At 34.0% G+C, this 15,327-nt stretch overlaps 2 protein-coding genes across 2 annotated transcripts in view; one reads left to right on the top strand and one right to left on the bottom strand.

Annotated features, from left to right (window-relative positions):
• Positions 1 to 15,327, bottom strand: part of LOC125825643 (germin-like protein subfamily 1 member 7) — a 318,424-nt gene that overhangs the window by 182,627 nt on the left and 120,470 nt on the right. The gene's annotated exons all lie outside the window — the stretch shown is intronic.
• LOC125825617 (uncharacterized) lies at positions 5,287 to 15,117 on the top strand. Its single transcript, XM_049504940.1, has 13 exons — positions 5,287 to 5,659; positions 8,293 to 8,467; positions 9,094 to 9,177; positions 9,265 to 9,506; positions 9,632 to 9,851; positions 10,830 to 10,909; positions 10,992 to 11,076; positions 12,291 to 12,422; positions 12,509 to 12,622; positions 12,730 to 12,777; positions 13,590 to 13,674; positions 13,775 to 13,831; positions 14,662 to 15,117. Exons 1-13 carry the CDS (start codon positions 5,439 to 5,441, stop codon positions 14,760 to 14,762), a joined length of 1,644 nt encoding a protein of 547 aa, XP_049360897.1. The 5' UTR covers positions 5,287 to 5,438; the 3' UTR covers positions 14,763 to 15,117.

Raw genomic sequence — 15,327 nt, 5'->3', positions numbered from 1 at the left:
CATGACTTTTGTGGAATATATCGAGGTCTTGATCTTTAAAAATACCCAAGAATTTATAGGATATTTTGAGATGCCTTTTAAGGAATTTTATACCCTTTATATAAGCGTGAACTAGAGTTTAGGATTGATTGAAACTAAACACACCTTCCAGAGTCTCAATTTAAATCGAACACGTGTTGTAGAGTTCCACAAAATTTCAATATCTACAATAATTTCACAAAATATGATATAAAAAGGTAATTATCTTAGTATGTTTATAGTTTTTAATAATTATTATTATCAAGAGAAAATGAGAAAAGAATAATTTATTTTTATTTTAAAAAATAAATAAATAATTTAAAATAATTACTTTAAAAATCAAAATAAATATAATTTGAGATAGAGTGGGTAGTAGTAGTATTAATATTAAAAATATCTACCAACATGAGATATGGATTCACATTCCATAATTTTTATCTTGACTAGCTACCAACTCCACTTTATACAATATAGTCGATCGATTTAATCGCTATTTTGTAGAATGTACTTTTTATTTTTGGTAATATTTTCTTATCATAAAACATACTTCAAATTTTAGACCTTCAATTCATTTATATTTGTGCACTAATATGATGTATGATATTATCGTCAATATTTTTATTACCTTAGATAATAGACCCATAATAATACTTAAAACTTTCATTTTTTTATGACATGGGTATCAAGCTTCACTTCCACCTCAGCCTCATGCATTACATCAATAACTTACACTTAAAGTATTTCATCTCAGTCTTGCTCAACTTAAATCCCTTAGATACAAAGTTTGTCTCCAAACCTCCATTTTAGCGTTAACTCCACAACGAATCTCCATCTCCTCAATCAAAATCATGTCATTTACAAATAACATGCACCACGATACCTTATCTTAAAATTTTCACGTCAATTCATCCATCACCAAAACAAATAGAAACAGGCTAAGAGTTAAATCCTCGATACAATCCCACCACAACTAATTAAAAAGTACTCTGAGTCGTTTCCCTCCAACCTCTAAGTATCTTTATTCAACCTCCCTCGAATCACCTTATGATGCGCGAAGCTAAATTTAATCGGAAGCTGAACAACAACAACAACAAAAGGTAATTAATTATGTAATTACTAAAGCAATTATTTTTTCAACTGTTTTTTTTTTCTAAAATAAATAATAAAATGAGTCGCCATAGGGATCTAAATGGTCCAGCTCAGAGAACCGCGTTTTTTCCATTACTATCATTTTCAACATATTGATGCCTTTATCTTTAATTTATCGTTTCATTTTATCGCAATAAAATGATACGAAGCCGTTAAAGTCAATATCTCGGCTTAATGGCTCTAGTCAACTTTTTGACTTTGGTTAATACTAGGATGTTTATTTTGTTCTGGCATTTTTTTTTTATTATTTATTTTTTAACAAAAAAAAAAGTAAAAACTTTTTATTTCATAAAAATTCAAAAAGTTATTCAACCAAGAATACAATTTCTTTTTAAAAGTTGAAAATATATTTCCTAATTGTATTTTATTTATAATTTTCAACGAAATTTTTTCAATATTCTTCTATGAAAGTAAATGTAAAAATGGAAATAAAACATTATAACTAATAAGGTTGAAATATTTAGGAGAATGTGGATGTACTTGAAAGTATGTAGTATGTGTTATTTTGTTTATTTACTTTTATTCAAAAGGACAAATTAATGATAATATTTCTAGGTTGGAAATATTTTTTTTTAAAGAACTTTTAAATGGAATATAATTAAACTTTTTTTAGAACATATGATAATAATATTTACAGAAATTTTAATTATTGTAAAGAGGGCATTAATATATAGTGTAATTCTTATTAATATGAAATTGAAGTGTAATTTGCAATATTTATAGTTGACATTAGAGTCAATAATGTCATAATTAATCAAATGAAAGAATTACATCACGAGTTTCTAATTATTATTAGAACAAATAAGATGGAAGGACTTGTATTAACGGGACGACCTTTAATATATAGTAGTTAAATTTATGATACCGGTCTATTCAAAATATTCATTTATTAAATAATAAAGTCGTTGTATATTGATAATTACAAAATTAATATGAAGCTTGATTATAATTGAAAATGATATGACTTTGTTTCTTCAATAGTTTTAATTATTGAAAAATGTATAGCTATATCTCATTAAAATAATTGATATATTTCATTCAAGAAATCACTCACATAAAATTATAGATGAAAAATTATAATTTATTTATGTAAATAAAATAAACAAAAATTACCCTCAAAGGGTTGAATGCAATTTTTTTTCTTATTTAAATGACACACATTTTGACAATAAGGATAACTAATGATTTTTGCTTTAAATCTGATCAGTAAATTCAAAAGATCAAATGCTTAGAGTTAGAGATGTTAAAAAAACCTCCCAGTTTACACTTGAGTAAAAAATTACCTGTTAAATTTAAGTAATATTATTTAATTAACATAAACTTAAAATATTATTATTTTTGTAATTGGCAGAAAAAAAAAAAAACTGTTTTGGGTATCTGGACTTCAGTCCAACTCGTCAATTTTTTCACGATATATTAAACATCCGCTATTTTTAATAAAAGTCACTATACACTATATACGAAGTAAAGAAAAAAAAGGCCTTTGTTTTGAAAAAAGAAGAAGAAAAGAACAAGTCTTGCTTTTTCATAAATGTGAAGATAATTAGAGGGCATTTGACGTTGAAGTTGGAGTTGTGTAAATCATAATTTTTATGAGGAGTAATAAAATTTTTAATGTATTTTTAAAAATTAGTAAAATCGTTCAATTTGAGTAATATAATTAAAACTGCTCTAAAAAGTAATATTTCAAAATATTTTTTAATAAATAGTCATATAATATTACAGATTAGATCCATATATGGGCAGCTACATATTATTACAAAAAAAAATTGGAGTTGTGTTCTGATTATGATTTTCGTAAATAATATTCGATAGTTTGAATGAACTTTTGCTAAGAAAACATAAAATATAATTTAATAAGGTTATTTTTATATATATATATATAAAAAAACTAAGGTACAATTTGTGTGAAAATGAAAAATATAGTGTAGTGAAACAAGTTTTTAGGTGTTCACCAAATTTCAAATACAATTTCAAGTAATATTTGAAAAAAATATAGTAAAATATGTGGGCATATAAGAAGCGATAGGATTAAGAATGATGATATTCGAGATAAGGTGCATGAGAATGATCTTTGTGATGGACAAGATTAAAAAAGTCAGGTTGAGATAATCTGGACATGTGAAGAGAAGAAGCGCACACACCCAATTGAGGAGGTGCAAGAGGTTGGTTATATTATGTAGAGTTAGATCGATAAAGTATTAAGGTGAGGTGATTAAATAAGACATGATTCAACTTCAGGTTATCGAGAACCTAACCTTAGATAAAAGGATGTGAAAGACGTGTACTAGGATAGAAAGTTAGTATGCAGTGAAGTGTTGTCTTGTTTTATGAGGTTTTAGGTGTTTGTCGTCATACTAGCTGTAATATTGTAGTCGACTGTTTAGTGTTTTTTGATTGTCACACTATTTTGCTATTATTGTTCTTTTCTAGTAGGATTTGCACTCCTTTTGCCATGTTTTATTCCTCACTATTTTCCTACTTCTTTTGTACTTTAATTTGCTACACTTGAGCCAATGATATTTTAGAAACAATTTTTCTATTTCTACGAGGTAGTGGTAAAATCTGTGTACACTCTACAGTCTACTCTCCCCATATCTCATTTATGAAATTTCACTAAATATATTGTTATTATTATTATTTAAATTTTTATCATGAAATTCTAATTTCAAAATAAAGTAAATGATCTATCTCTATTTAACTTTTTTTTTTCCTTTAAATTAAAAGATTTTTATTTTTATTTTCCAATCTCTTTTTTTTCCACCCTTTTTTACTCTCCTATCTTCAATCAATCAATTAGAAAAGGGGACAAAGTTCTTTCCGTTCTCTCTCTCACACATTGTTGTGTGTTTCCATGGTGAAATGATGCCACCAAAGCACAAAGTGGTCATCCCCACTCCCACACAACTCTTCTTCTTCAACTAACACAACATCTTTCTCACTTTTTTGTTTTCCCTCTTTTCATCTTTAGGGTTTTCCTTTTTTTTTTTTTTCAACCATTCACAATTCAACTGTGTTATACCAACAACCCAACTTATCTGATTTCACTTGGTAAACCAAATATTCATCTTTTTTCCATTTTGGGTTTTGTTGATTTGGTACAGAGCAAGCAGAGTTAGGCATTCTTGAATCATTTGAGGTAAAGTTTGAGTCTTTATTGTTATTGCTTTTACTTTTTTCTATTCACAATTCAACTGTGTTATTCCCAACAACCCCACTATCTGATTTCACTAGGTAAACAAAATATTCATCTTTTTTCCTTTCTGGGGTTTGTTGATTTGGTACTGAGCAAGAAGAATTAAGCATTCTTGAAGCATTTTTGAGGTAAAGTTTGAGTCTTTATTGTTAAATAGTCAAGTTTAGTTTTTGAGATCGGCTGATTTTAGGAATTGATGTTTTGCTGATTTTTTTAAAAAAGAAAGAAAATGGTCTTCTTTTGGTATAAGCTTGAACTACTTTGCTCTTCTTTAGAGCATTTTGTGTTATGGGTTGTTAAATTATCAGTTTTTGTGGTCTTAATGAAGCAATTGCTTATTGAGGGTTTAAAATTAGAAAATGGATATGTTTCTTATGGATGTCAAATTGATATTACATATAGACATTTGGTTTGAAACCAATGGGGTCCTTTTTTTGTTATAGATATTTCTGTCATCGAATTTAGTTAATGGATTCTCTTTGTTTCATGATATATAGAGGATCTCCTTATAAAAAAAAAGGAAAAGAAAAGGATAGATAGAGGGATCTGTCTTTTGTGCTATTTACTTCCCATGTTGATATTTGATGGACTAGCAATTTTGGAGTTCTATATTTCTACTGTGTTGTAACTTGGCATCCACTTTTTACATTTTTTTCTTTGTTCATGGAATGAGTGTTATTGTCCCCTTCTTTTGTTAATTGTTTTTTGGATGGCAGTGCTGGTGGACAATGTATGAGATTTACTCTAACTGTGAGTATCATGTAAAGTGTATTATCTTACTACCCTTAATTAAAAAAATCAAGCGGAATGAGAATGCAAAAGGTTTTGACAGAGTTTAGTTGCCTGTAATGGTTAGTTTCTCTGTGCAAATATGAAGCTTCTTCTCGATTGAATGTTTTTTTTTTTCATTTTTCCATCAGGCAGAGCATTCAATTGGTTCCTTATGGTGCTTTGAAGCTCACTTTATAATTGATTACTGGAATACTTGTTGTCGAAGGAAGACAAAATTGCTATTGCAGAGTTCTATCTCTTGTGATTATTGCTCCTATCTTTAGTAAGTTGACTAAGGTGGAGGATGGAGTCTGCCAAACGATGGTTCAGTAAGCTTGGCAAGAAAGATAAGCCTAAGCCTCCCAAGAAGCAGGAAACTACTAGTAATGAGAAAGAAGGGTCAAAATTGTCATCTCATGAGGAAGCACCTTCAACTGCCACTAAACAGAAAGTTGCAGCTGCCAAGCAGTACATAGAAAAACACTACAAGGAACAAATGAAGAGCTTGCAGGAGCGTAGAGAGCGGTATGTTAGTCTTTCTTCTTCTGATAAATGATGGTGAATTAGTATTGGTCATTCATAGATGCGTGTCCTTGCAATAAAAAGTTCATATGATCAATGTACTACTTGTGTTTACTGCTGATGGTTGAATAAAGATGAAAAATAAACTCAACTCTCCATGACATTCTATTGATGCTGCAGTTGCCACTTGCGAGTATGCAATGATTAGAATATTAGTGACATCAGATTTCCCATCCTGCTACTATGAACAAATATTGGATAGCTGATGACATCTATGTAATAATTATTTTCTTGTTCCTTCTCGTGATCATCCGCAAATCTGTTATCCCATTCCAAAAGGTTTTAAAGTAGTTTTTTGTTGATTATGTAGTTATCAATAACTTTTCTGATAAAATAAAACCATAACTTCAAAGTGGGATAATTGAAATGCTGTCAATACATAGTGGGAATTCTGAACTCTTCTCCTATACAAGTCATATAGCCTCATCCTGGCACCTAGAGTTGGTTCATAACTTGTTTACTAGCTGTTCACAGTGAAGTGCTCCAGATAGCTGGAAATGATCTTTGTGTTCTTTTTTTCTTTTTGCTGGTGCACGGTTTGAAATTTGGTGGATAATGGGCACCCCTCTGCTCTTCTCCACTTAAATACGAGTCTTTTTGATTCGAACTTGTGATGTGCGCCCTAACCACACATCACACGTTGTGCTCTTACCACTAGCCCAAAGCTTTTGAGGGAATAAATGAGTCTTGTCGTCTTAAAACATGAATTATTGTAGCAAGTGCTTTTTTATGGGAATATGTATGTCATGTTATACATTTGCTTTAGGTCTTATGCTTTCTAGGAGTTCTTTTAGCCCTATTAGAAACCTTTATGCTAATAGAAAATATAAAAAATTTCTTGTACATTTCCCCCCCAAGGATTTTGCCCATCTGGCAAAGGTTGAGTGACTTGTGTTTTAGGTCACAAGTTCAAGCCCTGTGCCACACGAATTAAGTTCAGTATATAAGTGGAAAAGAGTAGAGGGATGGTCCCATCATCCCTGAGTTAGGAGACTTGAGATTGGCCCAAAGAGTTGGCTCCAAATGAATTTCCCAGTCATTAGAAAAAGAATTTTTAGTACTTTTTATTTTTATTTTGTATAATGTTGGCAGTTGGACTGAGATGAATGTAAATGGAAAAAAGGTGGTGAGCGAAAATTCGTGTAGACGATCCTAACTTGTTTTAGGACTGAGGGGTAGTTGTTGTTATAGTAGTGGTGGTGGTATTTGTTGATTGCCTTTAGCTAAGTTTTAGGTCTAGCTAGCTATGGGAGATGGAAAAATGGGATCTCGAGTAGACGAACCATTCACAGTTGCATTTCTTTGTACTGAGTAATTAGATTGTTCTGCTTCTTGTTGGTTGTCCTTGATTACTATGGATTTGACCTCTGGTATGTATTTTCATTGATGTATGTAATTTGTGAAAGCAGAGCCCCTGAACTGCAAATATAAAACTTCTGATGTTAGTGCTGATGGTCTTTAGGAAGGGTTTTAGCCCTAATTATGGGCAAACAAGACAGAATCTAGAGTTGAGAACTTTAGGACTTTTTGAACACAAAAGCAACTCCATCCATAATTTTAGGATGAATTGTCTTGGTCTTCTTTATTTTTGGTGTAATCAGAATTTACTGGGGGATTTGATAGATTTTGTAGGCAAAATGTAATGATACAGACGACTAGTTTTAGACAGCTTCACCATAGCTCTTTTTATGTGCTTGTAATTACCCCTCCAGCACTCTCCAGGTGCTGCTTTTGATATGAATACGAGATGTTACCTTTATTAAAAAAAGACAGAAACTAGAGTTGACAATTTCAGCTGCATATTTGTTGTCCCTGATTTTCTACAGTTGTAACATCTCATCTGTAATGCAGATATCTATGTATGATATGCATGTGTAGTAATATATGGAGTCATCATTCATCAATTAATTGTTATCCTGATTTTACCGAATTAAAGTTTGCGTTCAACCTTGTTGCTTCCGTGTTCATATGATCTCTTTTATTAAGTTGTCCTAGTGCTTCTGAAAACCTTTTGGTAGTTGGTGAACTGCTGATCTACATATCATGCCTTTATCTCCTTACTTCATAGACTCAACATTTGCATTTGATGTTTACTTAATCTCTTTTATTGAGTCGATCAATTTTTTCAAGAACCTTTTGATTGTTGGTGCATCTGCTGTTCTACATACCCTCCATTTACATTCACTCATTTATAGTCTGGCCAACCAACATTTGCTCTGTTTGACTCATTGCTTGCAACTGTAGAGATTGTGAGCATGTTTTGCGTGACTTGTCTTGAGAGTTGATTATTGAATTTCTTCAGAAGTTCAGATAAACACTCTTCTGTCATCCTTCATTCTTTTAAAAAATACTTATGTTGGAAGTTTTTTGAAGTTTTCTGTGGCCATCAACGAAAATCTTGAGTTTATGGTGATCCTCCTTGATATGATATGCGTCTTTTACTAGTTAAGGATTATGCTCTCTGTGCTCACCCCATTATTGTATCTTTTTTCATGTTCATTGTGCTTTAAATGAATTGCGCATACAAAAATCAATTCCTCTTGAAGAATAATCTTTGTTTGTTTGCTTTGTTGCAGACGCAATATGCTTGAAAAAAAATTAGCTGATGCTGAGGTTTCTGAGGAAGAGCAGAGCAATTTACTTAAGTACCTTGAGAAAAAGGAGACAGAATTTATGCGCATTCAAAGGCATAAAATGGGTGCTGATGATTTTGAGCCTTTGACAATGATTGGAAAGGGTGCATTTGGAGAGGTCTCTTTCTACATCTCTTACCACATGCACACATCCTTTGTCCCTTTGTATAACTGACCAGCATAATGGTCAAAGAAAACTGTTATCAGCTTGTACCTTTTTCCCTCGGGGTTCGAGCATCTTTGTGAGAAATAAATTTTAATATATATTGAGGTAAGGGCACTCAAGGGTGTGGCCTAGTGGTCAATAAAGTGGGATGGGAACCATGAGGTTAGGTTCTAATCCGGAGGCAAAAACACACTGTGATTTCTTTCCATATCTTTGCTGGTGGGAGGTAGCAGGTACCCTGTGGAATTAGTTGAGGTGCAGGCAAGCTGATCTGAGTGTCATGATTGAAATATTTTCATGGTTGTTTTCTACAGCATACATACAGACTCAGATAGTTGGAAATTGGAACTCTTCCCTAGTGAACTTTATAGGTTCTTTTTCTCTTTGCTGGGGCAAACCAATTTCTTCATGGTGGCAAGCTTTTGAGCTTTAATTAAGAAATGATAGAAATCAATCAGTTTTACTCATAGACCACCCCCCTCCCTTCTCTCTTTTCATCATTCACCTGAATCAGAGATATAGATAGATTTGGAGATTATATTCTTTTTGACCTTGTAACTTATTTTGTCTTTCTTCAGGTTAGAATATGCAGGGAGAAGGCAACTAGTCATGTCTATGCCATGAAAAAGCTAAAGAAGTCAGAAATGCTTCGTAGAGGCCAGGTAAAAAAACACAGGTTTGTTGATAGTAGTTACCAGGTGAATATTTATGTTGTGTTTTAATTTCTGCTTATCAACTGTGTTTGTTAGGTTGAACATGTTAAAGCCGAAAGGAATCTGCTTGCTGAAGTGGAGAGCAATTGCATTGTTAAGCTATATTGCTCTTTCCAAGATGAGGAGTATCTTTACCTTATAATGGAATATCTTCCTGGTGGAGATATGATGACTTTGCTGATGCGCAAGGATACTTTAACAGAAGATGAAGCCAGGTTTTATGTGGGGGAGACCGTCCTTGCTATAGAATCTATCCATAAACACAATTATATTCACAGGTGGATATGAAATTTTGTTTCTGTGTTACGTGATTGCAGTGGCCTATCAAAGTGTTCTTTTTTGTTCCTTTTCTCCATTGTTTTCTTCTCCAGGAGGAATAATCTCTTCTATCCAAAATCTGCAGAGATATCAAGCCTGATAACTTACTACTTGATAAACATGGACACATGAAGTTATCAGATTTTGGATTGTGTAAACCGCTGGACTGCAGTAATCTTCAGGAAAAGGATTTCACAGCGGCAAATAAGCTAAGTGGCGCTCTTCTAAGCGACGGACGCCCAGCCCCTCCAAGGCGCACTCAACAGGAGCAACTGTTGCATTGGCAGAAGAATAGGAGGATGCTTGTGAGTTCCTTATTACAACCATGATAAATGAACCTTTCATTTTCAAATTCTTAAGCACAACCGTACTGCGTTCCCTCTGATCCCCTATAAAGTAAAAATATTAGGAGAGAGAACTTAAGCACAAGTTATACGAAAAGCTCCTTCCCTAAGATATACCATATGGTACAAAATAATCTGCATGAGAGCCATCTGGATGTGTGTGTGTGTGTGTGTTTCCTTGGGTAGTTCTTTTAGTTTTCCATGGATAGCAGTAGCTGGGGCAAAACCTTCTTTCTTTGCTCCACGAATGAGAGAGAAAGTCAGTTGGAGAGATTGAACCTGCAATACCACTTCGGTGTTGGAGTAGAGATTATGTTCAACAGCTGAATTTGCCAAGAGGTTTAGGATTGATGAATTGACAAAGAGTGTGATATACCCCTTTAGGTCGTGGAGGATATTGCACACCTCTTTGTTGTAAACTGGTGCATGATTGACTCCTAAAGTTATTACTGAGGACAAAAGAACTTGCAGTAAAAGTGAACTATCATTCTCTCTCCTCGTCACCTCCTTTCTCTGATCAACTTCCCTCTCTCTCTCTCTCTTTCTTCGTAGTTCTCTATCATCACTTCTCTTGGTTGGAGCTCTTGCCCATATATCTGTCACTTGGTTTCATGATTTGTCAACAGAGTTTACTTTTCAATACCTTGTTTGATCACAGGAGTGTGATGTCCTATATTGCTACGCACGCCCTCTAGTTACTATTTTCAGATCTCTTCTGATCCCTAGTTCTTTTCTCAAGTGACTACCTTTAACTGGACCTTAGCAGCTGGACTGGAAGTATTTGGTTGAATTCCTTTTTGATGTATTTCTTGTACAATTTTGTAAGAGTTCTTCCCTTATCCCTGCTTCTGTTTAGGAGGGGACAGTGCCAAATGGTTATTTTATGTAGCTCCTTGTATTCATTACATGGTATCATTTTAACACAAGGAAGTACTGCAGGCTTATTCCACTGTTGGGACACCTGATTACATTGCTCCAGAGGTTTTATTGAAGAAAGGATATGGATGTGAATGTGATTGGTCAGTATCTTTGTATTTTGTTCTCTTTTTCAAGTCAAAGCTTATATGGTTTTATTACATTTTCTGTGTATTCCTCTCACAGGTGGTCACTTGGTGCGATCATGTATGAAATGCTCGTGGGATACCCACCATTCTATTCTGATGAACCTATGTCCACCTGTAGAAAGGTAAGAACTGGAATTTGCTCCTTGGGTTATGCATGGTTGAACGTCTTTTTAGTGTTTGGAATCCACTGGTTATCATCTGTGCCCATTCATACCTCTGGTCTTGTTACTCGTGCCGTAGCTATTTTTTGTTTGACTTCAACTTTTGGGTTATGTTGGAGACTTCAGATTTTCTGGTGTTTCAGTTAGTGTTCTGGTTTGGGGTACAAAACGTCTGACCTGCTTCTAATTATTAGAACTGACAAAGATATTACTAATAGAAATTCAATAGTCTGCCAATAAACTTGAACTTTTTACCTAGATAACACTCAAAGACTGCTCTATTGGTCATGTCTAAGTTGATAAAAGACCTGGAAATGTAATTGTTTGTCTGAGCACAGTGAGCGGTTTGGTATGTGAAGGAAACACTTATCGGCTATTTGCTTAGAATCATTATAATTCATTCAGTGTCTCACTTATATGGAAAGGACCAGGAGGAAGTAATACAGTTTAACATTATCATTATGCATTTGAATCATGCCTCTCTAAGTTTTATGGTGCAGAATCTCATGCTCTGTTTTGTTCATCCAGAGTTTGGGGGACACCAAATATCCTTGGGCAGAAGCCTATATTCGAGGAATTTATTGGGATTCTAGAGACTGGATGACATGTAGCTTTGTTGTTTCCACTATATTTAGTGGTCTATATGTGTATTTCAATATTTACCACAACTTAACATGTCAGCAGTTCACATAAGTCAACCTGGAATGAAAGCATTCTTATGACATCTTTCTAGGCACATAAGTGTCTATAGGAAAAACAAGTGTTAAATGGATTTGCTACATGACCAATTTTAAACTACAAGAAGAGAGGTTCAATTACTATTCAGTGATTGGATCTTGGTACCTATATGTTCTTGTTTGACATCCATAGCCATTTCACTGTGACATAGGGGTAAGGTCCAAAAAAATCTGTCATGTTCTCTAAGCATGATTATTGCATTTAGCAACATTTGCCCAAGATGACTTCTAAGCGTTTTCTTCGTGCTGATTTAATCTTGCTCTTCTCACACTTTTCAACTATTGAAATGCCACACTGGATCAGCTCTATTGCATCAATTATAAAGTATATAACCTTTGGTGAAAACTTGGAATATTTGCATCAAATGTTGTAGCTTTCCAACTTCAAGTTCCATTGTGATTCTTTGTTGTTGACAATTAACTTTTGTCTTGTTACAGATAGTAAATTGGCGGACTCATCTTAAATTTCCTGAAGAGGCAAAACTATCGCCAGAAGCAAAAGATCTCATATGTAAGCTCTTGTGTAATGTAGAGCAGAGACTTGGTACCAGAGGTGCTGATGAAATAAAGGTACTTGGTGTATTCAATGTGAAATCTTGTGAACACTTGGAATGGGATTGAACTTGAACAAATTTAATCGGTTAACTGTCCTTCAGGCTCACCCATGGTTCAAAGGCGTTGAATGGGATAAACTTTATCAAATGAAAGCTGCATTTATTCCAGAAGTTAATGGCGAGTTGGATACTCAGAATTTTGAGAAGTTTGAAGAGGTATGCGGGTCACCGCTCAGTCTTGTTTTCCCCATCAGTGCTACTGTAACCCTTTTGGTGCAATTCTTATTTGCTTGCTTGTCTTCTTTTGCAAATTTGGTTTGCAGGGCGACAATCAAATTCCAACAGCAGCAAAATCAGGTCCATGGAGGAAGGTTAGTACCAATAAACTGCTGGTGAATTCATAATTTATAGGTGCATGTTGAAGAGAGGTTAACTCTGTCATTCTGCATTTGAATAATCAACTGATAGAGATGATTTTGTAAACTGCTTACTACTTTTTATAATTCATAGGGGCATCCAGTAATGCATTCTGCGATTGAATAATCAGCTGATAGGAACCATTTATATGGTCTTTATTCTAACTTCACTGTGCATATGCAAACTTGAATTTTTGCTAGTTCTCTGGGAGTAGCCATTTGCTTTGTATACTTATCATATCATAGCCCAAATGCATTTTCTAGATGACAAATTAGAATTCCTGTTTACTACTACTCTATGTGACAATTGAACCGAATTGACAGTGAGATCAAAACAGATATATCTGTTTATTGAGCTGCTAGTGAGCAGACAAAGGTGCTGGTTTTTTGGTAGATAAATTCTGTAGTTTTGCAGAATTAAGTATACGGTTGTTTTTTCTGTTTCCAAATTGAAAAAATCCATGTAGTTTAACTACTTCTGAGGCATTGTAAAGGATAAAGGGTAAAAGCCAGTTGATAGGGAAGATGCTGCCTCCTTTATCAGGAACTAGTTTGGTAACAAAATTGTGTATAGAACTGTTTCAGTATTGAGTAAGAGGAAAATGTGTTTTTTTCCACCTCGGAAAAAGATAAAGAGAGAATGTTTCATTTTGCTATTTATCATCTGCTAATTTGGTTCATCAACTTCTATTGTCGTTTTCATCATGCACTCATAAGATTCCTGTCAGTGTTGAACCCTGTTTTGACCCTTTTGTTTGTTGTTACAGATGCTCTCCTCAAAGGATGTCAACTTTATGGGTTACACTTATAAAAACTTTGAGATTGTGAATGATAATGATGTTTCTCAAATGGGTACTTATCTTTTCCTTGCAGTAGATTATAATTATTCCATTTATCTTATTTGTAATTTTCAGTTTGTGTTTGTTTTGTAACGTTTATTTCTGTTTTTCAGCTGAATTGAAGAAGAAGAGCAACAAAGCTAAGAGGCCAACTGTGAAGTCACTTTTCAGTAGGATATCTGTCTTCCTTTTTAAAATTATTCCGGTTTTCATAGTACTATTGTAGACTGGAATTATTACTTTAAACATTGCTCCCTAGAAAAAGAGATGCAATAACCAAGGAACGGTAATAATAGTGCCATGTCTTCACTTGCTCGAGTCGTAGTCATTTTCAGGAAACCTTATCCCAGGAAATGAGTTGCAACTTATACTGGATTGAGCATCACCGTCCTTTATATATATAGATTTTAAGAGTTGGAGGTGAAGAGATTTTTTTTTGAATTTCCCATCATGGTGGTAATTTGTCAGAAGGTAACAGCAGATATCTTATTTGATGACTGAGAAATCCGTGAAGGACCAACCTGTAGGACCAACCACAGCCTTTAAAACTCAGGGATAATGGGTTCGTCTCTCTACCCTTCGCCGCTTAAATACCAGGGTTAGTTTGCATGGTGCATGGCTCGAACCTGTGACTTATGCCACTAGTCCCTCAACTTTTGCCTCTTGAACTGAGCCCGGAGGCTCGAAACAGTGGATGTTACTATCCATTTTTAAGAAAACATCTATGCCTCAGTCCCCAACAAGTTGGTGTCGGCTACTATATGAATCCTCAGTATTTCATTTAAGCTCAACTCATGCTATCAATCTGCTTTCAAGAAAATGATTTGATTATTGGTTGACGTTCTGTTTGCAATACCTTAACAGCATCTTGTCCATCTCTTTCATTTGTTCTTTCTCGTTTTTCTTCCTACTATTCATCTCTTATGAATCACGACAGAGGGTATATGATATAGTTGGCAAGAAGAAACATGCTAATATATGTATTTTCATATGTTTGTAGGTGAGGATTCAGAAGCCACCGACTCTCAACAGGCTCATGGAAGTTTCCTTAATCTCTTACCTCCACACTTGGAATCCTCAAAGCAGGCTGAACAACTATAGCTACATCCAATACTAATTTGTTAATAACTTCATGACCATAGCCAAACCAAAGCAAACAGGGGCAACGCCAACCCCTCGTCAAGTCAATAGCTTTCGTTGTTGTGTTTTTTAACCTAGGTGTATTCCGAGTGTAAGTAAAGTATTCACGACGAAGGCAGTTTTGCAAATTCTGGTGTAACTGCCTTGGTTCATAGGTTGTGCTTGTTTTGTGTAAATTATTTCTTGGAAGTACATATATCATTCTTTTTGTTGCTAGTTTGTAATTTTGCTTGCTCTCTAAGTTGCAGAAACTTGTGACCTTGTTCTTGTAATCTCTTCAAATTTGGGTTTATGTATTTCAATAGCCCCATTCTCTAAAGATGAATGTTCTTGCTGGTTTTTTCTATTATGGATCTTTGGCTATCTCAACTATCATGGAAACTACCCTTTATTTGTCTGCTTTTGCTTTCTTTCAACAAAGATGATAGAAGAATGGAGAACAAGAATATCTCTTGGAGTATAACAAGTGTTTCGTGGAATTAGTCGAGGTCTGGATTCAAAAACTATGGTTATAAAAAGAAAAAAA

The sequence above is a fragment of the Solanum verrucosum genome, unplaced genomic scaffold, assembly GCF_900185275.1.
Source record: "Solanum verrucosum unplaced genomic scaffold, falcon-dt-bn FXZP01000298.1, whole genome shotgun sequence".
In the NCBI taxonomy this organism is placed as follows: domain Eukaryota; kingdom Viridiplantae; phylum Streptophyta; class Magnoliopsida; order Solanales; family Solanaceae; genus Solanum; species Solanum verrucosum.
Note: the sequence above shows the minus strand (reverse complement) of the source record. Positions and strands in the feature narration are given on the sequence as shown.